Source organism: Neophocaena asiaeorientalis, unplaced genomic scaffold (assembly GCF_003031525.2).
Source record: "Neophocaena asiaeorientalis asiaeorientalis breed wild unplaced genomic scaffold, Neophocaena_asiaeorientalis_V1.1 scaffold302, whole genome shotgun sequence".
NCBI classification, from domain to species: Eukaryota; Metazoa; Chordata; class Mammalia; order Artiodactyla; family Phocoenidae; genus Neophocaena; species Neophocaena asiaeorientalis.
The window spans coordinates 1,159,291-1,186,002 of NW_020174038.1; the positions used below are offsets into that span (position 1 = coordinate 1,159,291).

General features: G+C 43.5%; 1 protein-coding gene across 2 annotated transcripts in view; it reads right to left on the reverse strand.

The window, feature by feature from the left end:
• Positions 1-26,712, reverse strand: part of DZANK1 (double zinc ribbon and ankyrin repeat domains 1) — a 74,945-nt gene that overhangs the window by 25,976 nt on the left and 22,257 nt on the right. For both annotated transcript variants that reach the window (XM_024753733.1, XM_024753734.1), the window contains exons 8-12: positions 23,689-23,806; positions 17,588-17,701; positions 8,559-8,651; positions 1,550-1,714; positions 1-205 (exon numbers count right to left, since the gene is read on the reverse strand). The exon at positions 1-205 ends at the window's left edge or, in 1 of these variants, runs on beyond it. In XM_024753733.1, coding sequence (XP_024609501.1) covers positions 1-205; positions 1,550-1,714; positions 8,559-8,651; positions 17,588-17,701; positions 23,689-23,806 — 695 coding nt within the window. The remainder of the gene's footprint in view (positions 206-1,549; positions 1,715-8,558; positions 8,652-17,587; positions 17,702-23,688; positions 23,807-26,712) is intronic.

A 26,712-nucleotide genomic window follows, 5' to 3' on the forward strand; every position in this document is an offset into this window, starting at 1 on the left:
TCCCTGGGCTGACGGCTGTGAGGAGAGGTTTATGGTCACTCATTTTCTCCTGCCTCTGCTTCTGAGAAGCCATTTCCAGTTCTTTTTTTGCCAGGAGGGTCCCAGATGGGTAGAACAGGCCCGTGGTCTGTGTGCCCACATCCTTCTTAGGCCCAGCATCAGGCTTGGGAAAAGGAACATTTAGGGGCTGCCAGGCAGATCGAGGCTGTATGAGCAAGGCAGAAAACATAAAAAAAAAAAAAAAATATATATATATATATATAATATAAATTAATTAATTCTCCATTTTATCACAGAAAACAATTCTAATCAGGAGTAAAAGTATCTCCAAAACACTGTACTTTGAACTAAAAGGGGTTTTCAGGCCTTGCCTCACCTTCTTTGCTTGTTTTTCCCAGCAACTCCCAGCCTGAGGCCTGAAGCCAGCCCCACCCCTTGTCCACTGACTGTCTCAAATTCAGCAAATCAGCGGATGCTCCCTGTCCTGCCGCCTGAGGTCTGGAAATCTATCCTCTCAGCCCTACAATCCAGAGGAGCGTAGACTTTACTACCCATCCACACTCAACTACTGGGCACCAACATTTCCTCTGAGACACTCTCCTGCATCTGGGCCTGGGGACCTGCGAGGACCACCATGCAAGGATATGTGCGTTGCACACTGCACAAAAGCATTGCATCTAAAGGGGTAATATTCACATAGTGGACATTGTATGTTTGCATATTTATTAGGACAATTTTTATGGCAAAATAAAATGGCTAACAAAATTAGTAAATTACAATCAATTTCCAACAGATGGCAGTCAATTGTCTTGAGAAAAAAAACACCATGTCTCATTTGCACAAAGGTGCCACCTCGGTTATTGGCAGTCCCGGGATCTGCAAGTGTTTTCATTTGGGTTAAGAAACCATGAACTCCCTAAAAATGAATGCAAAGTTGCTGAGTGCATGTGCATTCTCTCTAACAATCATCAAGCTTCAAATTCTTCTAATGAAGAGACCTGAAGAATCTAAAGAAGAGAAGAAACCAGAAAAGTCTTTCTGTAGCTTAGACAAATTCATAAAAGTCTAACACAAAGCTGGTTACAGATTAAGTCCTTCTGAAAATAACCTTGTGAGATTTTCCTCAAATATGCCCAGTTGTTATAAATGGCGAAAGCAATTTTATGAACCCAATATAAGTTTTCTAAAATATAAAAGAGCAGGGGGAACGTTCTTGGCGTGCTACATAAGAAATTCACGAGACGAGAGTACATTCTATCCCATGTATTTTAAAGCTCCCTAATGACATTACATCTATTACCTTGCACACGCAGTTAGACCTCGATTTACTATAGATAAATGCATATTTACATCTTTGAATTCTGAAGAAATCACTCAAGTGTTTAAAACATAACGTGGTTGAAGGTATTTACACACCCAGTTGAAAGTCCACGAGAAAGGTCTAAGTGTTTCGGCTCTCTTCCCCTGGGTTGGCTCACAGGGTCGAGAACACAAATTCAGAGTCACAACCCCTTCCTGGGTCCAGTTCTTACTACCATGGAGGCCTCACCTCAGCACAAGGGCCAGGTTCTCCAGCAGCTGGAGCCAAGCTGTTCTCCACACTAGGTCTTGCCAAGGACTTCACGTAAATACCACAGGAGCCACAGAATCGTGCAGATGGGTGATTGCTGGCTCCACATTTATAACAAACGGAGTAGCAAGTTGCAACGCCAGCCTAGAGGATAGAAAATACTTTTATATTTTCATGGATATCAGAGACACAATTTTCTCATACAAATTATGCCCATACCATACAATCTGCAGCCGTCCAAAGAACACATGCCCATACCCTCTGACCCTGTAATTCTACCTTCTAGAATTTATCCTACAGATGGACAAATTCACAAAGAAGTATATTTAAGACCATTCCCTGCAGGATTGTGGTTTTAGAGGAAATAACTGGAAACAGCCAGCCCTAAACGTCCAGCACCAGGGGATGGTCTAAACGCAACACGGGACATACAGAAGCAGAAAAAATGAGGAGGTTACTAATGAGATCCACTGCTAGGAGCAAAGAACTGGGTCTGTGTTCATATTAAACTACCAATTACTTATCAATGCATCGAATGGCTGAAAGAAGACCTCTAGAAAGTGGGTAACAGTGATTACTTCTGGGGGTAGGAGCCGTGGGACTAGGATGGGAAGGGAGACTAACCCTTCACACAAACCTCTTGCATTATTTACATGTGACCCTTACTCCAATAAATAATTCTGAGTGTTTCATTAAAAAGGTAAGTAGACAATTCATAAAAGAAGAAAACACCAGGAGTCAACAGATGAATGAAAAGGTTTAACCTCAAAAAATGCAGATGAAAACAGCAATGAGAGACCTTCTCAATTTGAGAGAACTAATGATCTCTGTCTGCAGATTCTTAGGCAAATAGGTGCTAGGACCCAAATCCCAAGAAGCGATTTCAGCAAGGCTGTGGAAGGGAGGAGCCTGGCTCTGGGGGACCCTGAGGCACAGAGAAGCTGTGTTAAAACCCCCATGGAGGCTCCATATCAAGCTTCCCCTGCTCTCACGTGGACGGGTGGACACAGGGCCGTACAGGCGGGTCAATACTCCAATCCCCCTCCCAATCCAGAAGAGAAGGAAGCCCCAGACCAGTGCAAACTCTGGAAATACGGTGGTACTTCTGCCCCAAAGAGTAAAACTATGATGAGCTTCACCAGTGAATAAATTAGAACAAAGAACATGCGCTCCTTCATGGAAAGTCGAGGGAACTGGTGCCTCACATATCTTGAAGCCCCCGTTACCTGGGACGCCGAAGGCAGCGTGCCCACCGCCCTCGCTGTGAGGATGTTACTAGAGAAAAAGCCTGAGAAGAGGGGGCGGCCTGAGAGGTCACGGCCGAGGCTCATCCTCTCTCCTTCGGACTCTGGTTTCCATCTGGCAATGTCAACTTACTTGCCACTCCTGACACAGGAGAAGAATTATTTTCTTTGCGGGAGGGAGTTGGGATTGTCTCGTGAGACTTTCTGAGACTCTGGCAGGCGGACCTGGACTAGAATCTTTGCTCCCACTGCTAAACCCCACGGCAGAGGTGGCACGCGGGTTCCCTGGTCGGCTCTGTTTACTGATGAGGGAAAGCGAGGCACCGCGGGGGTGAGCCCCGCGATCTGAACCCAGGCCAGCTGACTCTACGCTATAGCCTGGCTTTCATCCACGACTCCATGCAGCCTCTTCGACACAGTGGCTCCCTCACGGGGCGCTCCTGCGGCGGGATTTCACCTGGTTAAGCGCAGCGCAGTCCGCAGGAGTGCTCAGCACAGGGTCAGGTTCCCTGTGTCAGCTTCCTTCCCACTAGACCTGATTTCCTGAAGGGAAAGGACTCTCATTTCACACTTTTCCCCACAAGCACAGGACCTGGGACCTGGCACCTGGGAGCCATTCAAGTAGTTACTGAATGAATCAATCGATCAATGAATAACCGACTCCATTGATAATGGAATGTGTGCACACATTATAGAAAGTGTTTACTCAGGAAAGAAAACTATGCGCCCAGTGTATCCTGTTTTACTTCAGGGACTGCTCCGTTGCCCTAAAACGGACATCTATCCAGAAAGAGGCTACACCAGCTCCCAACAACCACAGATTCTGAGAAAGAAGACCCCTTTAATATATACTTATCCTCGCCCCATTTATGTGCAATTAAAGGAAGACTATTTGGGATAAAATCAAAGGAGAAACCCTTTGGAAACTTTTCCTTCAGACCTAAATTTCAATTTATCCTGCTGTTAAAGCAGGGTTTTGATAGAAAACTTGCTAATCTGGGTTTCTAAATACAAAGCCTTCAGACCTTTCAATGAAATGCACAGTGATTCAGTTTTACATATATACATTCATACGTATATGCGTATATATATATATATATTCTTTTTTCTCTTAATTTCTTTATAAGCCATACAACTGTTTAAAACATAAACCACAACATTCTTGAAGGGTTTATGATGTATAAAGGTGTAATATGTATAACTGTAACATAAAGGATGGGGGAAAGGATATGAACCTATATAGTTGCAAGATTTCTGTATTTAACCTGATGCGGTACAATAATAACTAATTAGACTAAAAAGTTAAAAATGTATATTTTAATCACTAGGGCAACTACTAAAAAATAATGCCAAGAAATACAGCTAAAAAGCCAACGAGAAAATTAAAATATAATTCGAAAAAGTATTCAAAAACCCCCAAAAGTCAAGAAAGTAGGAACAAAGGAAACAAAACAGATGGGAAAACTAGAAATCAATAATAAAATGGTAGCTCAAAACCCAAACATATCAATAATTATATTAACCTTTGATGGACAAAACATTCCACTTTTAAGGCAGAAATTATCACAATGGATTTTTTTTTAAAAAAGGAAAAACAAAATTAAAAAAATTAAAAAATAAAAAGGAAAAACAACTATATGGAAGCCACAGACAAGGTCCAACTATACAGGCTGAAAGTAAATACATAGATTAAAATATTCCATGTAAACAATAAAAAAGAAGGCTGGAGTGGTTCTGTATCAATATAGGCTGAAACAAGTTTAGGGGGAAAAATGTATTACAAGAGATAGAGAGGGAAATTTCATAATGATAAAGGTTAGATTCACCAGGAAGACATAACAATAAAAAATGTTTATGTGCTCAACAAAATACATGATGCAAAAAGTGACAGAATTAAAGACAGAAGTGAACAATTCCAGAATCACTGTTGGAGGTTTTAATACCCCTTTCTCAGCATTTATCAGAACAATTAGAATATGATCAGCAAAGACATATAAGATCTGTGCAACATTACACTTTGACTTCAGTGATATTTATAGAATACCCACAATGACAGAACACACTTTTAAGTGCAGCTGGTATGTTTTCCAGGTTAGATTATATACTGGACCATAAAACAATTTTCATTGACTGAAAATAACTCAGATCATACAGGGTATGTTCTCTGACTATAATGGAATAAAATTATAAATGAGTAACAATAGGATGAGGGAAACCCCATATATTTGGAAATTAAACAACCAACCTATAAATAAATCATAGGTCAAAGGAGAAATCACAAGGGATATTAGAAAATATACTTTAATAAAATTTTAATAAAACTAAACTGAATTATAATAAAAATACAACTTACATAAATTTGTGGAATATTGCTAAAGAAGTTCTTAGAGATAAATTTGTAGTCTCTTTTTAAAAAGAAGAAAAATTTTAAATCAAAGATTTGAATTCTCACCTTAAGAAATCAGAAAGAGAATATTAAAATCTAAAACAAAGAGAAGAAAGGAAACAATAAAGAGCAAAATTCCAAAAAACGAAACCAAAAAATAAAGAAAATCAGTGAACCAGAAGCTAGTTCTCCAAAAAGATCAATAAAAGTTTTAAGTCTCTATGGGACTTCCCTGGTGGTGCAGTGGTTAAGAATCCACCTGCCAATGCAGTGGACACGGGTTCAAGCCCTTGTCTGGGAAGATCCCACGTGCCAAGGAGCCACATGCCCATGCGCCACAACTACTGAGCCTGTGCTCTAGAGCTCGTGAGCCACAACTACTGAGCCCATGTGCCACAACTACTGAAGCCTGTGCACCTAGAGCCTGTGCTCCACAGCAAGAGAAGCCACCACAACGAGAAGCCCACTCACCGCAACGAAGAGTAGCCCCCCCCTCACCGCAACTAGAGAAAGCCCACACGCAATGAAGACCCAACACAGCCAAAAATTAATTAATTAATTAATTTAAAAAAATTATAAGTCTCTAGCTGGAGAGAGAGACTGAGAAAAAGAGAGAAAAGGCAGAGAAAGGATGAGAGAGAGAGAGAGGAAACTGAGAACACAAATTACAAACATCTGGAACGAAAGAGGCGGTCGCACTACAGATCCTACAGACATTAAAATGGTAAAGAGGGGAAGTCATGAAAAAAACGCCTGATAATACCAAGTGTTGGTGACAATGCAGAGAAACTGGAACCTCCATATCTCACTGGTAGGAATGTAAAACGGTATAGACACTTTGGGGAAAAAGTACGGCAACATCTTATAAAATTAAAGGGGAACTTAGATGGAACCAGCAATCCCAGTCCTATGTATTGACCCAAGAGAAACGAAAACTACGTCCACACACAAACTTGCATGTGGAATGTTCACAGCAGCATTATTCATAATAGCCTGAAACTGGAAACAACCCAAGTGCCTGTTAACTGGTGAATGGATGAATTCGTTATATTATATCCATACAGTGGAATAGTACTCAATTATCAAAAAAATTTTTTTTTTTTTTTTTTTTTGCGGTATGCAGGCCTCTCACTGTTGTGGCCTCTCCCATTGCGGAGCACAGGCTCCGGACGCGCAGGCTCAGCGGCCATGGCTCACGGGCCCAGCCGCTCCATGGCATGTGGGATCTTCCTGGACTGGGGCACGAACCCATGTCCCCTGCATCGGCAGGTGGACTCCCAACCACTGTGCCACCAGGGAAGCCCAATTATCAAAATTTAAAAAAAATTAATACATACAACATGAATGAACCTCGAAACATTATGGTAAGTGAAGGAAATCAAACACACACACACAAGAGCTACACACTTCCTTAAAAGGCAATGCCACAGTGTCCAAAGGGATGAGTATTTTCTGGGGCTGGTGGTTATGGGAGGGGCTCAGCTGCCAAGGAACATGAGGAAACTTTTTACGGTAACGGGACTGTTCTGTATCTTTACGGTGGTGGTGGTTTAAATGACTGTATATAACTACCAACAGTCATTAACCTGTAAAATTAAAATAGGTGAGTTTTATTGCTTATAAATAATACCTCTATAAAACTTGGAACAAAAAGAGTTCCTTTAAATCAGCTAGTCTTAGACTATCAGTAATTAGACAAAGCATTAACGGATACCTTGGGGAATTCCCTGGCCATCTAGTGGTTAATACTCTGTGCTTCCACAGCAGGGGTGCACGGGTCCGATCCCTTGTCGGGAACTAAGATCCCACAAGCCACGTGGTGTGGCCAATTAAAAAAAAGAAAAAAAAAGATATCTTGGCCAACCTTCCTGTTAAGGGGTGAATTGTTGTAAATCAACAATTAAAAAGAAAAATTCAAATAAAAGCAGAGAAAAGAAGTTACAAGTATATGAAAAACAAAGATTTTTTTAAAGGTAAATTGTGTCTCCTCCAAAGAGGAGTCCTAACCCCAGCACCTAGGGTTAAATTTTTTCTTAAAAAAAATGTGACCTTATTTGGAAATAGGATCTTTACAGAGGTAATCAAGTTATTATAAAATGAGGTCATTAGGGGGGCCCTCATCCAGTATAACTGGTGTCCTTATAAAAAAGGGAGACAGAGAGATACACACCCAGAGGGAAGAGGGTGTGAAGTCATACAGGGAGAAGGTGGCCAGGTGACTGGGGTGATGCACTCCACAGGGAGCTGGAGAGAGTTCCTTCCCTAGAGCGTCACGGACAACAGGGCTCTGGCAGCATCTTGATTCTGGACTTCAGGTGCCCAAAACTGTGACACAATGAAATTCTGCTGTTTCCAGCCACTCGGTTTGCGGTACTTTGTGTTGGCGGCCCCGGGATCGCAACCCCCTGCCTGCTGATACTAACGTGCTGACTACACTGACCATCACGTGCTTGTCCAGCTTCCCAAGTAATTGCTCCGAGATGAGAACCCCCCAAACAGAGAGAAATATTATACAACGCCCCCAAGGAAGCAAGTATTTTTCTTCTAAATTGGCTAGTAAATGCCGACTTCTTCATGGAATTGTTAGGCCAGGGCAAGAGCCACCAGGAAGTAATTTTAAACTTCATCAGAACATTTTATAAACATAATACAGATCAGCTACACGGAACCTATTCACTATATTTAAATTCCTTCATTTTAAACACTCAAGTTAGGCTGGCAGGAAACCCAACGATGGGTGCCCACCATGCTCTCAATTTCAAAACACAGCAGGCACACTGTGGAATTGAGTCTCTTTTTGATTAAAGCCTCATTTCACTTAAGAGCTGAAAACTCACTTATTTTTGTTTAAAATACTACCTATAGTTGTTACCAGCACTTGTACTTTGCAACTTGCTTTCCTAGGATCGGGAATTTGGGACTTGACATGCAGTATAAAATCAGTATGTGTACATTTTGCTTATTGATATGCTGTGATCTGAGGGATTCTGGAATGTTTTACCAAGATAAAGCTTAAATTTTTTCTTAAAAAAACAAAACAAAACAAAAAAACACAGCAGGCACAGTCCACACAGATGTGCCTGCCCGTGAGTGAAATGTGAACGGCCCCCACCCCACTGGCTGCCATGCAGTCACTAAATGAAATTGTAAGAAACTGCCGACTTGATTGAATCACCCTGAAGACTTTGAAAACAGTTTTGTACTGGTGAACACAGAAATGTTGCTTTCACTTTACCATGAGCAGCTTCTTTTGGTCTCTCCCCTCTCCTCCCCTACAAACTTCCTCTCCCCTCTGCAGACTAACACCGAACATTTATCAGCCATTAAAATACAGGACTGGCACATGCAATCAACCTACCTCTTGCGATGACGGCAGGGGTCCCTCACAGGTGACACAGTATCTCAGGTGAGCAGGGTTCCCTGTGCCGCAGGTGCGGCAGATCGCTTTCTCCTTGAAAACAGAGAATGAGAAATACGTGTTTCCATGCAGGCTCTCTCATTTCTTCACAGATAAATGTATTCATTTTTCCTGCCAATTCATCTGCATAGTATAGCATACTAGGACTAAAGGGCGTTAATAAGGTGGAATAATGTAAGAGGTGCATTATCTACCACCATGATGATTACCAGTCAGATATTCTGATGATTTCATGATCTAAAACTTATCTTTCAAAATAACTTACATGGAACACAAGTTTGAACACACACACACACACACCATGCAAAAAGGGAAACCATATGTAGCTGTGCTGATCTGAAGTGGCATCTGTACGTTGATTCAAGTTTAAGGTTTTATTTCAAGGCATGATACTCTGAAAGCCATGAAAGCCAGAATTGAGAAGTTTCATATTTATTTAATCATGCTTTTTATTTCTTTCTTATTCAGTATTTAGTATGTAAACTCTTTAAGTCCAATGAATCAAAGTACTGTTCAAAAAAAAAAGAAAGAGGGCTTCCCTGGTGGCGCAGTGGTTGAGAGTCCGCCTGCCGATGCAGGGGACACGGGTTCGTGCCCCGGTCTGGGAAGATCCCACATGCCGCGGAGCGGCTGGGCCCGTGAGCCATGGCCGCTGAGCTTGCGCGTCAGGAGCCTGTGCTCCGCAACGGGAGAGGCCACGACAGTGAGAGCCCCGCATACCGCAAAGAAAAAAAAAAAAAAGAAAGAAATAGGTGTTCCTCTGAGCAAACAGCTGTGCAAGGAAATCATTAAGCAGTCTTTCCAGCCGATCAGCCAGCTAGAGACCCTATACTAACACCCAGACCCTGAAATTGGATTTAGGATTTAGGAATTATTACAACATAAATAGTGTCAGACAAATGAACATAGTTTTGAAAGAAACAAACCCCAAAATGAAAAAACTGAAAAAGAGTACTCATTTGGCCTTAGGAAGGCAAATTGACTATGTTACACTGCTTCTGAGTTATTATTTTTTTCATTGTGGAAACTGTGCTACTTGGTAGGCTCCATCTCCTGGCTTCAACAATAAACAGGAAGGCCCAAGACCAGCAAAAGAGTATACGTTTACAAGTAACCTAGTTCTTGGCCTGGGGTCTGCTCCACGGGGCTTTATATTAAATGTGAATTTAGATTTGCTCTGTAGTTTCTCACTTAGAAATGGAAAAGTAAAAAGGCCATCTTAGAAAATGGGTCGTAAGTTCAACCTTCTGAGTCAGGAACCTGGGGATAAGCTGCAATACAGAAAACAACAAGAGAAAAAGAAAAGATGGCTAACACAGCCTAGCCAGAGTTCGGCCATGGGAGGTTGGTAACTAACATCTGTTTAGTCACTGGACTATTCTGCATAATTCCCCTGTCCTTTCCAAGTCTTTCTCAAGTCCCACTTACGTAAAAGACCCCAAGGTCCTCCTAGGAGCCAGAGCCAGCTCGGGAAACCACAGTTCCCAGCCCAGAGAACGCCTCAAGGGCAGAGGCCAACTCACTGCTCCTCAAAATGGCAGAGAACCGTAGACTTGTTCTCCGTGGGTCCTGACACCTCCTGGTTCCAGCTTTCTTCCCAGTTGCTTAAGGTCCCCAAAGCATAATCTGCGATCATCAGAGCTTTTCTGTGAGATTTAAGGCAGTGATCTTCCTGATCTGGTAGAATCCACTGAGAAGTGAAACAAATTTCCTGTCCCTCAGTTAAAATACAGTGAGATCAAATGAAAATAATCCATCTGTTTGCTGCAAGAAATACTCTGGAAAGAGAAAACTATAAACTAAGTAAAACTGCTTACTTATTAAGTCCAATGGCCCTCAACTTGCAGGACCCACAATCTAAAACTAGTATGTCCTGGGACTTCCCTGGTGGCTCAGCAGATAAGACTCCACACACCCAATGCAGGAGGCCCAGGTTCGATCCCTGGTCAGGGAACTAGATCCCACACGCATGCCGCAACTAAGACCTTGCATACCACAACTAAGGAGCCCACGTGCTGCAACTAAGATCTGGTGCAACCCAATAAATAAATATAAAAATAAATAAATAAATGGGTAAACTTTAAAAAAATAAATAAAACTAGTATGTCCTCCATAGCTGCCATTTGTGTACGTGTGTGTGTGTGGTGAGAGCACCTGGAATCTACTCTCTTAGCAAATTTCCAGTATACAAAGATGGATATGTTAATTAGCTTGACTGAAGTAATCATTTCACTCTGTATATGTATATCAAAACATCACCACCAGGGCTTCCCTGGTGGCGCAGTGGTTGAGAGTCCGCCTGCCGATGCAGGGGACACAGGTTCGTGCCCTGGTCCGGAAAGATCCCACATGCCGCGGAGTGGCTGGGCCCGTGAGCCATGGCCGCTGGGCCTGCGCGTCCAGAGCCTGTGCTCCGCAACAGGAGAGGCCACAACAGTGAGAGGTCCGTGTACCGCAAAAACAAACAAACAAACAAACATCACCACCTTAAAGATATGAAATTTTTATGAAAATAAATAAATAATGAAAACTTGCATGACAGGGGCTTCCTTGGTGGCGCAGTGGTTAAGAATCCGCCTGCCAATGCAGGGGATATGGGCTCGAGACCTGGTCTGGAAAGATCCCACATGCTGCAGAGCATCTAAGCCTGTGTGCCACAACTGCTGAGCCTGCGCTCTAGAGACCACGAGCCACAACTACTAAGCCCTCATGCCTAGAGCCTATGCTCCACAACAAGAGAAGCCACCACAGTGAGAAGCCCGTGCACCGCAACAAAGTGTAGCCCCTGCTCACCACAACTAGAGAAAGCCTGCACATAGCAACGAAGACCCGATGCGGCCTAAAATAAATAAATTTATTAAAAGAAAAAACAACTAGCATGACATAACTCTGCCCAGTCCAAACTAACTCTGCCCAATCCCAATACTGCCTTGCAAAACTCTCTTTAAACAAGAGTGAAGTCAGAAAGAGAAAAATAAGTATCATATATTAACGCATATATGTGGAACCTAGAAAAATGGTACAGATGAACCAGTTTGCAGGGCAGAAATAGAGACACAGACATAGAGAACAAACGTATGGACACCAAGGGGGGAAAGCAGCGGGGGTGGTGGTGGTGATGGGATGAATTGGGAGATTGGGATTGACATATATACACTAACATGTATAAAATAGATAACTAATAAGAACCTGCTGTATAAAATATAAATAAAATAACATTCAAAAAGTTTTTTTTGAATTTAATAATCTTTGTTTTTTAGAGTAGTTTAAGGTCCACGTCAAAACTGAGCAGACATTACAGGGAGTTCCCATATACACCCCTGTCCACACACACAACCTCCCAGTATGAACATCTCACACCAGATGGTGCATTTGTCACAACCAATGAACCTGCACTGGCACATCCTCATCTCCCAAAGCTCACAGTTTACCTTAGGCTGCATTCCTGTCAAATTCTCTTTAAAATTGCCCAACCGCGGTACTGAAACCCCATAAATACCCTTCCCCATCTTCTCTCTTCTGAGATGCTGCTAAGATGGTCAAAGTGCTGGTTTATCTCACTGTATTTGGTCCAGTAAGCACAGCCTTCTTGGTCGACAGGCTTTCCTCATGGTTTCTGGGGTGGCTTTTTGACACCACGTGGCTCACTTCTTGAAGAGCAGTGACCATGACCCACAGATAAAAACCTTGTATCACAATCACTACATCATAGATTCATGTATGTCCGTAGGGACGATGTGGGACTCAGGCCACCACCAGACAGACTTAATGAGGATCCTAAACATTTACAACAAGCACTTTATAAAAAGCCAATACCCTCATTTGCTGCCTCATCCACAGCACTGGCAACACATTGACCAGTTGAACCGTTCCAAGCAATTTCGTGGACCTGGCTTAGTCACTGGGGTAAAACTTTTCCTTACAAAGCAGCTGGAAGATGAGAACAATTTTCTAATCTCCCAAATGATGAGCTTTAATTGACACAAACCAGTAGGTAGTGGCAAACTTAATCTCAAAGAGGATTTTGTAAGATGCCAAGGTCAACTTGACACAGAGCTGTGGTTACACTGGCATTAGCCCTGAATCATTGGGCGAGGGGTTGGGGTCTCATAGGAGGTACCTGTGCCCTCGCTGTGTGAGTCCTCAGATCTCTTTCAAAGAGTAATGACTTCACGAGGATCCCAGCCCTAAGCCTCACAGATTCCAGGAACCCCAGACACAATGGGAGTCCTGGAGGTAAAACATGTGTTGCTAGTTAGAGCCAGAAGGAAGCTGAAGGTCTCTTTCCAAAAGGGTTCACGTGTTCTGGTCAAAGGGGAGATGCTGACATTAGTTTTCAACTGTAGAAAACGGCCAAGGGGATGCCTTCGTTTTTTGTAAAAAGAGAAAGAAAGAACGAAAGAGGGACTTCCCTGGTAGCACAGTGGTTAAGAATCCACCTGCCAGGGCTTCCCTGGTGGCGCAGTGGTTGAGAGTCCGCCTGCCGATGCAGGGGACACGGGTTCGTGCCCCGGTCCAGGAAGATCCCACATGCCGCAGAGCGGCTGGGCCCGTGAGCCATGGCCGCTGAGCCTGCGCATCCGGAGCCTGTGCTCCTCAACGGGAAAGGCCGCAACAGGGAGAGGCCCACATACTGCAAAAAAAAAAAAAAAAAAAAAATCCACCTGCCAATGCAGGGGACACAGGTTCGAGCCCTGGTCTGGGAAGATCCCACATGCCGTGGAGCAACTAAGCCCGCGAGCCACAACTACTGAAGCCCGCGCGCCTAGAGCCTGTGCTCCGCAACAAGGAGAAGCCACCACAATGGAAGCCCACGTACCGCAACGAAGAGTAGCACCCTCTCTCCGCAACTAGAGAAAGCCCGTGGGCAGCAATGAAGACCCAATGCAGCCATAAGTCAATCAATTAATTAATTTAAAAAAAAAAAAGAAGAAAGAAAAGGGAGGGAGGGAGGCAGGAAGAGTCAAACAAACAAAACCAAATTTAAATGTGTGAATATATAGAAATATGTTTCTGTGCATCTAGATAAATACATAGAAGGACACTCACTAAGCTGCTGTCATTGGTTATTTCAGGGGATAGAAACAGAGGTGGGGTGGGGAAATTACACACTTCGTTGTGTATCTTTGGACTATTTCACGTGTTACTGAAAATTAGAAAATTTTTAAAAACATAAAATCCTCTCCTATTCTGAAATACAGGCCAGAGGACAAAAGAAGAAACTCCAGCTACTATATCTTCTAATCCTGGCAGTAGAAAAAAGTATCTGATGCAGCAAAATTCCTCAGCGTTGACAAGGGCTTTACATCAACACGAGAGAAGCCTGCCACAGCGGTTGGGTCTGTCTGCCTCACAGCAGGAAGAGGACCGATGGTACTTTGTGCACTTTGTGGAGGGAGATGGAGACCAACCTAGAAATGGGAGGGAGGCATCAACTGGACTTGCTGGCGCTTTGGGGAGGGACGGCACGCTGGCTTCTGTGAGCAGCTTACACAGGTGTTCCCACTGACCTCAGAGGAGGCTCTCTGGGTGAGAATGTGATCTAAAAATCTGTCGCCCTTGTAACTTCTGGGAAAGCCACTGGGATGAAGATTTCCAACCAGGGTCCTTCCATGGGTAGCAGCAATAAAAATCAGGCATTTCCCACCGTCGTAAAAATCAGGCATTTCCCACCAGATCAGATGTTACGGTGACAAAGGTCTCTCTAAAAATCAAGTCTGATTAAAAGCCGTCCTTGCTTTTAACCCTCCAGGGTCCACTGGGAAAGAAGGGTAGAGAAGGCGCCATTTCCCACAGCCCACGGCCCCCGCCAGCATTTCTGCAGCTCACGAAACCGAACTGCTTGCAAAGTTTTGGAGCACATCCTGCAGTTTCAGGTCTCTGTGCATCTTTCTGGCACGCCCCCCTCCTCCACCTCATACCTGAACACACACCCACACATCACTTCTCTTTGTCCCACCCCTTCCCGTATGGCAAATGCCTGTGCCTCCTACAACTTCTGCTCAGATGACACCCCCTCTTCAAATCTATCCCTGGCCCTGGCCCCCGATAAGAGCTGACGAATCCTCCACTGTGCCCCCTGCCACCACGGCAAGCGGGGGCCCAGATCACTGGGGCAGTGGGTGCAGGGGTCACAGCCCGGGGAATGCAGCGAGCAGAGCCCTAGAGGGTGGTCCGGGAAGCAGCAGCTGGTAAAGCCACATCAAAAGGTGCCTTTGAAAAAGCTGCTCAGTACCTGAGGGCTGGCACGGGAGGGGCAAGGTGGAACCCAGAGACACTGGGTGAACCTGAAGGAAGCTTCATGGCTGTGCCTTGGTGAGGGATGCCAGCTGCCTGGGGACCTCGCTCCTTCCTCAGGCTCCTTCCCCTAATCATCCCTGTTCAGTGACCCTAGAGCAGGTGTCCAGCGACTGCTTCTCAGGCTCACACCACTCCCTGTGCCACCTGGCACTGCTGGGAGCTCAGACTTATTCCAGTAAATTCTTAGGGTGCAGAACGTATTGTGTACGTGGTAAAGTACACAAAAAAGAAGAGGATGGAGTGCCCAGAGTGACCCAAATGCTTTGGTAAAAGCAGCTCAACTAAAGCAGTGTAACTAGTAGTATAAGACATACAGCTGTTGAAGTCATGTCTTTAGTAAAAACAACAGTAAATCGTATGAGTCCAATGTTGAAACAGACAAAACACCAGGGGAAAAAACACCGTGCCAACAGAAATGGTCCTGAGATTCTCACTTCTGGAGATAATGATAAATGTACCCTAAATCATTATTTCCTAAGGTCTTGAGAAAGTTAATGTTTCAGAGAGCCCTTTATTGAAGCTGTGCCTATTTGAGGCATTTTTAGCTAATGTGAAGCTTGGGTACTCAGTAATTTCATGACTCCCTTTGAAAACTCAACATCAGATGTCAAACAGGCTTGATTTTCTAAATTTCATCTTTGAATTATCAACTGATTTCCTCATTATAAGGTATATGTTCTGCCTTTGGCCCATTAATAGAGTAGAAATCAGTTTCAAGTGATTGTCTCTCTCTCATCAAAACTGTACTTTAAAAAGGGGTCACTCTCAGAAATAAAGACGCAGACGTAGAGAATGGACTTGAGGACGCGGGGAGGGGGAAGGGTAAGCTGGGACGAAGTGAGAGAGTGGCATGGACATATATACACTACCAAATGTAAAATAGATAGCTAGTGGGAAGCAGCTGCATAGCACAGGGAGATCAGCTCCGTGCTTTGTGACCACCTAGAGGGATGGGATAGGGAGGGAGGGAGGGAGACGCAAGAGGGAGGAGATATGGGGATATATGTATGCATATAGCTGATTCACTTTGTTATACAGCAGAAACTAACACAACATTGTAAAGCAATTATACCCCAATAGAGGTGTTAAAAAAAAAGAGAGAAGGCAAAAAAAAAAAAAGGGGGGGTCACTCCTGGATTTGACACTCCTAATCACTATAGAAGTGCTATGTTTATCCTCAACAGAGGACTTACTTATACCTTTGTACCCGCTGTCTTTCCACAACATGGGAAGAAGTCTGGGTTTCAAATGCTGAAGGTGACATGATATATACTGAACCTGGCTCTCAGCCAACACTTACCCCTATTCCTCCTGTTTTGAATAGTTCAAAGGGTTCGAAATGTTATTATCTTCAAATATCCCGGATAATGTAAATATTAGTGAGAACAGGTGCTGCTGTGATTGACAGAACAGCCAGAATCATGGTGACTTAAACAAGAGAGAAGCTGGTGTCTCACTCTCATGTATAGGAAGTTTGGACATAGGCCTCCAGGGCTGTATGGTGGCTTCCTGCAGTGACTTCTAAAGTTTCTTAAGATTGAAAATAGTCATCAAACAAAAAGATTAGTAAATTTTCATCTACCTCACTTTCGTCCAGCCAGTTCTTCAAAATCTCACTTCTGAAGGTTTACTTAGCCTGGGATACTTTTTTTTTTTTTTTTTTTTTTTTGCGGTACGCGGGCCTCTCACTGCTGTGGCCTCTCCCGTCGCGGAGCACAGGCTCCGGACGCGCAGGCTCAGCGGCCATGGCTCACGGGCCCAGCCGCTCCGCGGCATGTGGGATCTTCCCGGACCGGGGCACGAACCCGTGTCCCCTGCATCGGCAGGCGGACTCTCAACCACTGCGCCACCCGGGAAGCCCTGGGATACTTTTGAACATTTTTTTCACAGTGAAGGGGAGCTGGGACATGTAAGGAAAAGTGAACTTACCTTTTCTCTCATAAACTTTGCCCACATAGACTCCACAGGGTCATTTTTGGAGTGCTACAGTTCTAACTGTAAGTTAAGTCCACGCACTTCCCTTATTGCTAAAAATTCTTGCTTTTTTAATCCCCAAAGTTATCTTTATTAAATCTATTTCATCCTCTAGTGACCTTTACTTGAGGTCAAGTAAAAAGGAGGTGAATGGGACTATAAATTGAAAAATGGAGAAAAGATACAGTTGTATGTTCAATAATTCTACCAAAAAAATTTTCATGGCATGACATCATTTGTCTAACAAGATTTTTTTAATGTTCATGATGATACTTAACTTTTTCATCCATGTGACTAGCTGTAATCCTTCTTTCCTACGTAATAGAGACCCATAATCGAACAAAGCAAATGAAAACATGAAGTGACTTTAAGGACAAGATGAAAAGTCAATATTAATTACAATGCTCGAGTTTAAATATATGAAGTAAACAACTGTCTGTGTTAGCTGCAGTGCAATCTGTCCTCCAAATCCATGTTCAGGGAACACATTTCTGTGTATCTCTCTTGATATTTAGATCCTACTGGCAAGTTAAACTCTTGGGCAGATGCCTTTCCAAAAATGAGAGTGGATTTTGTTCACAGGTATTAGCTTATCAATTGTTAGCCAATTCCATCAGCTGAAGAAAGATGCTAATGGTTCGAACATTAATTTCTATGTGTTTTATTCACACTTTTACAGATTCACATTTCATTACCTTCAAGCGGAGGTTGGCCTGTGGCTGCAGCTGTGGAGTGAGAGGAGCCTCACAGACCACACAGATGGGCGTATTCACGGGCACCAGGTTTTCACATTCTGCACATAAGCCCATCTGCACAAAGAACGAGGTCAGGTTGGCAAAAACTGAAGGTATAAGTAGATCTTAAAATGTAAGGTTTAATTTGCTTCTGTAAAAATTTCTTTTAAATAATTACCACTTTTATTCTTATTTCCTTCCTATTAAAGTAAAAACATGTTTATTGTAGAAAAGAGAGGTATAAAGAAAAGAAAAAATAGCTTACAGCATGATGGAGTGAGGAAATCGACACATCTTCTCTCCAAAAAGCAATTATAAAGTTGGATAAAACTTTAAAAATTCTGAAAGTCAACCAAAGACAGACAACAAACTGAAAAGTAATGAACTTTGGGCAAGAACACCACATGTCTGCTGGGTCTTGCTTGGGCTGTCCCCGTCCTCCTCCAGCTCCATCAGCATGGAAGCTCCACAGAGCAGGGAGGGCTGTGAAAAGCAGCATGTTCGCAGCTGCTGACGGGCAGGGCTCGTGTGACTTGGAGCACGGTTCAGGTGATGATCTCAGTGGCAAGCAAACAGGGAGGACAGTGGATCCACTAGCCTGAGCTCACGGTCCTGTCTGGGGCAACTGATGAACCAGCAACTAGCCAGGGACCTGAAGGGGAGTTCCAGAAGGTAGGTCATCTCTAGGGGGCTTGATAAGTTCCTCCCACACCCTCAGTTGACTGAAAGATGTTCGCATGTGCAGCGTTAGACCTAAGAGGGTCCAAGCCACCCACACATCCTTGGCTGCACGTGAAGGTACAAGAGAGCTCAGCATAAAGTAGGAGCTGGGGCAGACCTGAAAACAGCCTGAAGTTTGAATGTTCCGCCCAGCCCACAACAGATCCCTCAGCAGAGACTGGAAGCCTTGGAGGGCCAAGGTGTTTGAGCACAACTTCTGGCCAATCTTCAGTCGAAGTCTAAGCTATGCACACCCAGGGCTGATCCCAGGCTTAAAAATAAAACAAGGGGGGCTTCCCTGGTGGTGCAGTGGTTGAGAGTCCACCTGCCGATGCAGAGGACACGGGTTCGTGCCCTGGTCCGGGAAGATCCCACATGCCGCAGAGCGGCTGGGCCCGTGAGCCATGGCCGCTGAGCCTGCGCGTCCGGAGCCTGTGCTCCGCAACGGGAGAGGCCACAACAGTGAGAGGCCTGCGTACCGCAATAAATAAATAAATAAATAAAACAAGGGGAAAACCCTGATATTAGTGGTTGAAAACTGCAGGGAAGACAGGCTTGAAAGAGTTAATCCAAGTAAACAAACAAAAAAACCAAAACAACAACACAAGGAGAAAAAGTCAGACTCCAGACTTATTATACTCTCTAAAATGTCCAAAATTCAAGAAAAAATTGTGAGATGTGCAAAAAACAAGAAAGTGTGACCAGTACTCATGGGAAACAAACAGTCAATAGAAATTGTCTCTGAGGGGAGGAAAAGAAGATATATTGGAGCAAAGCTTCTGTGTATTACTGGATTTAAATTAAATTATTCTGAAATAGACTTGAGAAATTAAGGAGTATGTTGTAATCTCTAGCGTTCTCTTAGAAAATAACTTTTAAAAAGAAAAGAACTTTTCAAAATAGTAAAAAAAATAGGAAACATAGGAATGAAAATGGCATACTAAAAATTATTTATTTAACACAAAAGAAGGAAGTAAAGGAGGAACAGAGGAACAAAAAAGACGTGAGACAAATAGAAAACAAACAGCAAAATAGCATATGTAAATCCAACCATATCATTAAAGACATTAAATGTGAATAGACAATAACACCACATTCAAAAGGCAGAGACTGTCAGATGGGATAAAAAAACGAGAGGTATGCCTGACTAGAGACATGACCTAGATTCAAAGATACAAATAGGTTGAAAATACAAGTATAGAAAAAGGTATATAATGGAAATAGTATGGGTAAGGGAGCTAGAGTGACTGCGTAAATATCAGGAAAAAAGGACTTTAAAAACAAGAAATGATCCTAGAGACAAAGAGAGGCATTTTGTGATGATGAAAGGGTCAATAAATCAGGAAGACACAGCAATTATAAGTGTACATGAACATAACAACAAGTCCCCAGAATACATGAAGCGAAAACTATGAGTCAGCCTTAAGGTAAGGCTCCATCTAGCATCACCTGATGACTCTAAGCCCCAACTTTTCCTGGGGGACCACAGTGGCGTTTTGGAACTCTAAGGATCAGCATCAACTCAGAGCTAGTATCTAGTAAGCCCCCAAAGGTTTAGGCATTTCCTTTTCCTCAAGGCACAGGTCCCTCTGGAAAAGGCTTCAAGGATGACCTATGACATGTACTTGCAATGATGCAGGGTCCATCCTCAAGGACACCCAGCCGCCCTTCAGTTAGGGAGCTGTGGGTTTGCGAATCGACTTAAGTCTTGAAACTGGGTGACGCCCTTGGATGTTCCACTGTGGTGGCTCAAGTCACGTATTTGGCTACAAAACATGTGATTTTTTTTTTCTATTATATAAACCAAGCAAGACACTAGTAGGCTGCCCATCTGTTTCATTCTTAGGAAGACCACAATCAGATTCTGATTACTGATATGTTGCTGCGGCCTTTTACGGTAGATGTGCCCACCTTGTCTTTGGCAGTTAAGTGCTGCCACTTGACCTCTGGAATCCCGTTAGCCCCCTGAAATCAGGGAGCCCAGCTCAAGAGTGGGATCGCCCCATGATCATGTCTGGCCTCCAAGGAAAGCAGCCATGGAACTTTTCAAGGATGCAGGCGCTCCTTTCACTAATATGTATTCCTAAGTCTATGCCTTAGTGAAGGACGTGTCTTCTGGGCCTTCTTGTGAAATGCAGTTGAGAGTTGGGGGCACACAGGATATACCTGACAAACCTACTCCAACATGATACCAGGAAAGACTTAGCATCGAGTCTCACTAACCATAGGCTACTACTGAGTCCAAGTTTTAGTCAGCCAACCCAAAAGGCAGCTGGAGTCCCCGCCAGCTTCATTAGCTAACATATTAAAATCAATCCAGAATCTATAAAAAAGGCATGTATATCAGCGAATTTGGCCCAACTTAGTGTTATATTCTGCCCTCATTTAAAATCCACTCCCAGACTTGTCCCCCAAGATTCTGCCAATATATGTTAGCAAAATTGTGCTCTTCTTTTCATGTGTAAGCTTTTTGTCCTGGATCACAGAGTACACCTGTCCCTCTAGAGCAGCTGGGATTGGACCGTAGTCATGCTACAGGATGGCTACGGTGAGTCTTGATGAGAATACACATCCCCTTTCAAAGCCACTGCCCCAGGCGAGGTTATCACAGAGATTTCAAGGAAAGGAAGGCTAGCATCCTCAGACAGGAGGGCCAGCTCATCCGCTGGCAGAGTAATTTAGGGAATCAAGAACGTGCGTTTCGGGCTTCCCTGGTGGCGCAGTGGTTGAGAGTCCACCTGCCAATGCAGGGGTGGGTTCGTGCCCCGGTCCGGGAAGATCCCACATGCCGCGGAGCGGCTGGGCCTGTGAGCCATGGCCGCTGAGCCCGCGCATCCGGAGCCTGTGCTCCACAACGGGAGAGGCCACAGCAGTGAGAGGCCCATGAACCGCAAAAAAAAAAAAAAAAAAGAAAGAATGTGCATTTCATCTGGGTCCAAGCCAACATCTCCATTCCCAGTTTCAGGGTCCTGCTCTGTCCCAATACATACTCAAACTTTCACAAAAGAAATGTGGTGATAAAGTGAATTCAGCTTATGCTGTAACTCACCAACATATTCAACTAAAGTTTGTGTTTGCTTTCAGCAGCAAATCCCTGGAGCTACAAGAAATAGGTTCTTTTGGGGCTGTCATGGGGGCACTCTGGTTCTTGGATTATGAGTGAAAGGTCCTGAGCTTGTCGGTTTCTGTGATGCTCCCAGGTGCTCAGGACAACTGTCCACACCACAGCCCTGGTATCATCATTGCTGCCACAACCGTCAAGTGCAGCGGCCGCCTGGCCACCCAAGAGGCTTGCTTTAGGTGATGCTTCCTCACTACCAGGCCCATGTGATAGCTTGATTTCTCGTGATGCCACTTCATGCTATGATTTACTAGCATCCTGTTTCCCATGGGCAAGGAGCTCAGCGCTGCTCCCGAGCAAAGGGAAGGACCAAACCCCTTCTTTGCAGGTCTAGTTCCTGGGGCCGCTCCTGGTACCAACTCTGTATCAGTCAAAGTCCAGTCAGGAGACAGAAACCTCAGGGTAATTTAAACAGGGACAGTTTAATATAAATAGTTATTAACTAATAACAGAGGACTAACTGCTAGTGGGTAAAGCTAACTCTAAAGGATACAGGACTACCCAGGATGGGGAGAGCCACTGCTGCTCCGGCTGAGGCAGAGGACCTGAAGAGGATCCAGTCTGGAAGAGGCACTTACTGAACTGGGTGTGGCTGTCACCCACAGGATGGCAGAGAAGTTCACTGGGGTGACACAGACCAGAGCTGGCCCCAGAGCAGGCGGGATCCTATGAAACTCATGAGGACTCTCCCCCTGGGGAGCTGGCAGGACATGCTGGGAAGCCACGCGCAGGCTGCTGATGAAACGTGCTGGGAAACTGCCCCCTGGGACGCCTGAGAGACTTTCTGGAAGCTGGCTGGGTACCCGTGGAGCCCACTGAGAAGCTGCTCACAAGATGCCATGCAGTTCACCGGGGTTCAGCACAACCAGGTGTCCTGCAGGTAGCTGAGCACCGTCAGAGCACAGGGAGAGGGAAGCACAGCAGAAACAGGAAGAGGAGTCGAGACCTTTCTCCTGCAGTGTCCCTCCCAGCAATGGGCCTCTACTGACAAAAATTAACATCAACCAGCTGGCTACAGAGAAATCCACAAGGCAGGATGAAGAGGCACCCCTCTGCATCTCTCTAATGAGACCCTGAGTGGCTTGGGTCTGGGATCCTAGGAGTAGGATCGCCCCTTTGAGTACCAGAAACCCAGCTGAGAGCAGGACACAATAAGAACTCAATAGGTCAAATTACAAAGCTGTTTATACATTAGAGCACGTTAATAAATATCATTTACAGGCAGTATAGATGTTGCAAATGTCATCATTTTGAATATTTATAATCCCTGATAACCTTTTCTCCCTGTAATAACAAAGAAAGTCTTGAAAATCTGTTTGCAGGCCAGTAAAAAATAACTTTGACATTGCACCCATAAATATAAGCAGGGAAAATTCAAACCAATGAGACCTGTTCATGTTTTATTTGCTGTCCCATCTTTTACGAGGAGTTCAAAATATATCATGGAAGTAAAGTGACTTCTACAGCATATCCATTTAGTATCTGGCCACTTGCTTAAATGCATAACTCAATCCTAAAACTCTGGACTCTGAATTTATTGAATAGTGACTTTTTCTCAGTGACTATCTTTTTTAAATGGTCATTTTCAGTCAACTTCACAGATCCTTTTATATCATTTTGTAAACCTTAGTCCAAAAAACCCCCAAAGTATCACGTGCATAAAAGATGAACACATTTTGGTGAAGGTTTTGATTTGTAGTAAGCCAAGTACGTTTTCTAACTAGCTACAAACTTAATGGTAGGAGAATATCAATTATTATCTACACTTAGCCAAAACTTTTAAATTTAGATATACTGATCAATCTATAGCCTATATAAACAGCTTCTTTGGACAGAATGAAGTATCCTATGGATATACAGACTTGTAATCAGTACTCCTGGTCATTTATTTCTAGAATATATTTCCTTATTGTCCCCAGGTTATGAACAGAAATATCACATAAGCAGGAAACATGTATTTATCCATATGTGAATCACTGAAATAAAAAGACTTCAGTCTTTTTCTGAGCCTATGCTTCTTCAAGGCCACACAAAAGAAATGGCATCGCAAACAAGCTTTTCATTCCTAAGTAGCAGTCTGGATAGTACAAGATTCACTTGCCAGTAATTTTTTCAACAAGTATTTACGTCTGTGGTTCACGTTTGCCAGGTACTCTGCTCCTGCTGCACACAAAGATCAGATAAACCAATGGAAGAAGGTTTTAAGGATTCTGCTGCTCACCTGAGCTCCTTCTGGGGGTGGGAGACGGCAGCCAAATATGGGCGGGACAGAAGAGCCACATTCTAGACAGTAGCGGGCAAAGGGGTCAGATGGGCGGGTCACAAGGCAGTGGGCACACCTGCAACAGAAGAGGGTCCTGACTGGCCATGTTCTGAGGAGTGCACGTTGAGAAGTCAAGTGTCAATCTTGACAAGCATTCAAACGTTTTTCTGAATAAAATAGAAAGCAGAACACACTCAAAGCCTATGGAACAAGTTCAAGATGGGAGATGCTTGTCTAGTCATTTTATTACACAGTGGCCGTACAGCTGGGACTCATGGCGCCCCTCACCTGAAGGCCAGGCCCATCTCACTTCCCAAGTGGGGCCCCAGTCGTCCCATCACCTTGGATCTGGCGTGTGTGAGGGTGAGACATGGGAATTCCGGGAATGTCCACGCCGCACTTTACTGACTCCCCATCTGAGCACTGAGCCCAGCCTCAGCGAGAGGCCCTCTCACCTGGCACTCGGAGTCACTGTCAGTCAGGCCCTGCCTCTGTCTTCACTCACCTGGGTGGAGTCCGAGGCTCTGCCCCAGCAACGTCTGGCCCCATTTCCTAGGCAGCTGGGTCCCATCCTTCAGCCCTCACCCACCTACCTCGTTCTGGATATCAGCCAAAGTGAAAAGACTCCAGGAACTGGGCTCCCCTGTGAATAACACTGCTCGATCCTGTGACCTATCTGAACTGCTCAGCATCTATGACGCTTGCATACGGCGCACTGGATGGCTTGCTAGCCTGCACCAGTCTCTACCATGGCCTCTCGACAATCACTAGCCTTTGTAGTTGAGTCCACTTGGGGAAAGGATAGTCTTTTCAACAATGGTGCTGGGCAAACCGGATAGTGATATGAAAAAGAATGAGGTTGGACTGATTGATACCTTATGCCATATACAAACACTAATACAAAATGGACCAAGGACCTAAATGTAGGAGGTAAATTTATAAATCTCCCAGAAGGACACATAAGAAAAAAGCTTCATGACACTGGATTTGGCCATGATTTCTTGGATGTGATCCCAAAAGCACAGGCAACAAAAAAAATAGATAAATTGAACTTCATAAAAATTTGAATATCAAAAAATACTATCAAGACTGAAAAGACAACCTACAGATGGGAGAAAATATTTATCAGTCATATATCTGATACGGGATTAATATCCAAGATATATAAAATATTCTTGCAACTAACAACAAAAAACAAACAACCCAATTCAAAAATGGGCAAAGGACTTGAATAGACATTACTCCAAAGAAGATGCCCAACATCACTTGCCATTAGGGAAATGCAAATCGAAACCACAAGGAAATACTACTTTACACCCGTTAGGATGACTATTAGAAAAACAGAAAATAAGTATTGGTGAGGATGTGGAGAAACTGAAACCCTTGAACGTTTCTGGTGAGAAAGTAAAGTATGCAGCTGCTGTGGAAAACAGTTTAGCAGTTCCTCAAAAAGTTAGACATAAAATTACCACATAATCTAAAAATTTCAGTTCTAGGTAAATACCCCAAAGAATTGAAAGTAGGGACTCAAAGAGATACTTGTACACCAATGTTTATAGCCGCATTATTCACAATAGTCAAAAGGTGGAAACGATTCAAATGTCTATCAACAGATGAATGGATAAATGAAATGAGGTATATATATACAATGGAATGTTTTTTACCTTTAATATGGAGTGAAATTCTGATACATGCTACAACATGGATGAACCTTGAAAATATTATGCTAGTGAAATAAGACACAAAAGGTTAAATATTGTCTGATTCCACTTACATGAGGTTACTAGAACAGGCAAATTCACAGAAACAGAAAATATAACAGAGATTACCAGGTGCTGGAGGGATAGGGGGATGGGGAGTTATTGTTTAATGGGAGCTGAGTTCTGTTTGGGATGATGAAAAAGTTCTGGAAATGGACGGTGGTGATGGTGGCCCAACACTGTGAATGTACTTAACGCACTGAATTATACACTTAAACATTGTTTAAATGGTAAATTTTATTTATGTATATTTTACCACAATAGAAGTATAAAGGACTGTAAAAAATAACTGATTATGTCAAATAAAAGTAATAATGTATTGTGGGGTTCATAATATTTGTAGAAGTAAAATAAATGACCACAAGAGCACAAAGGCTGTAGTTATCCAGTTATTGGAAGTATACTGTCATAAGGTTCTTAGGCTATTAATGAAGTGGCATGATACTACTTGAAGACAGACTGTAATAAGTTAAAAATGTGTGCTATAGGGCTTCCCTGGTGGCGCAGTGGTTGAGAGTCCACTTGCCGATGCAGGGGACACGGGTTTGTGCCCCGGTCTGGGAAGATCCCACATGCTGCGGAGCGGCTAGGCCCGTGAGCCATGGCCGCTGAGCCTGTGCATCCGGAGCCTGTGCTCCGCAACAGGAGAGGCCACAACAGTGAGAGGCCTGCGTACCACACACACACACACACAAAAATGTGTGCTATAAACCCTAAAGCAACCACTAAGAAGAAAACTTATAGCTAATAAGCCAACAAAGGATACAAAATAAAATAAAACATACCCAATTAATCCAAAAGTAAGCCAAAAAAAGGGGGGAGGGCAACAAAGAATAGATAAGACAAACAGAAAACAAATAGCATGACAGCTCACAAATTCAAACATATCAATAATCAGAATAAATATAAATACTCTGAACAGCCCAATTAAAGTGCAGAGATTGTTAGATTTTTAAAAAGCAAGACCTGATTATATATGCTGCTTAAAAGAAACCAACTTTAAATAGAGAAACACAAATAGATTAAAACTAAAAGGATGAAAAAAGATGCAAATACTAATCAAAAGAAAGCAGTAATGGCTATTTTAATATCAGACAAATTTGATTTCTGAGCAAAAAATATTATCAGAGTTAAAAAAGGTTATTTGGGGGGGGGAGGAGGGATAAATTGGGAGATTGGGATTGACACATACAGACTACTACTATTTAAAATATATACCTAA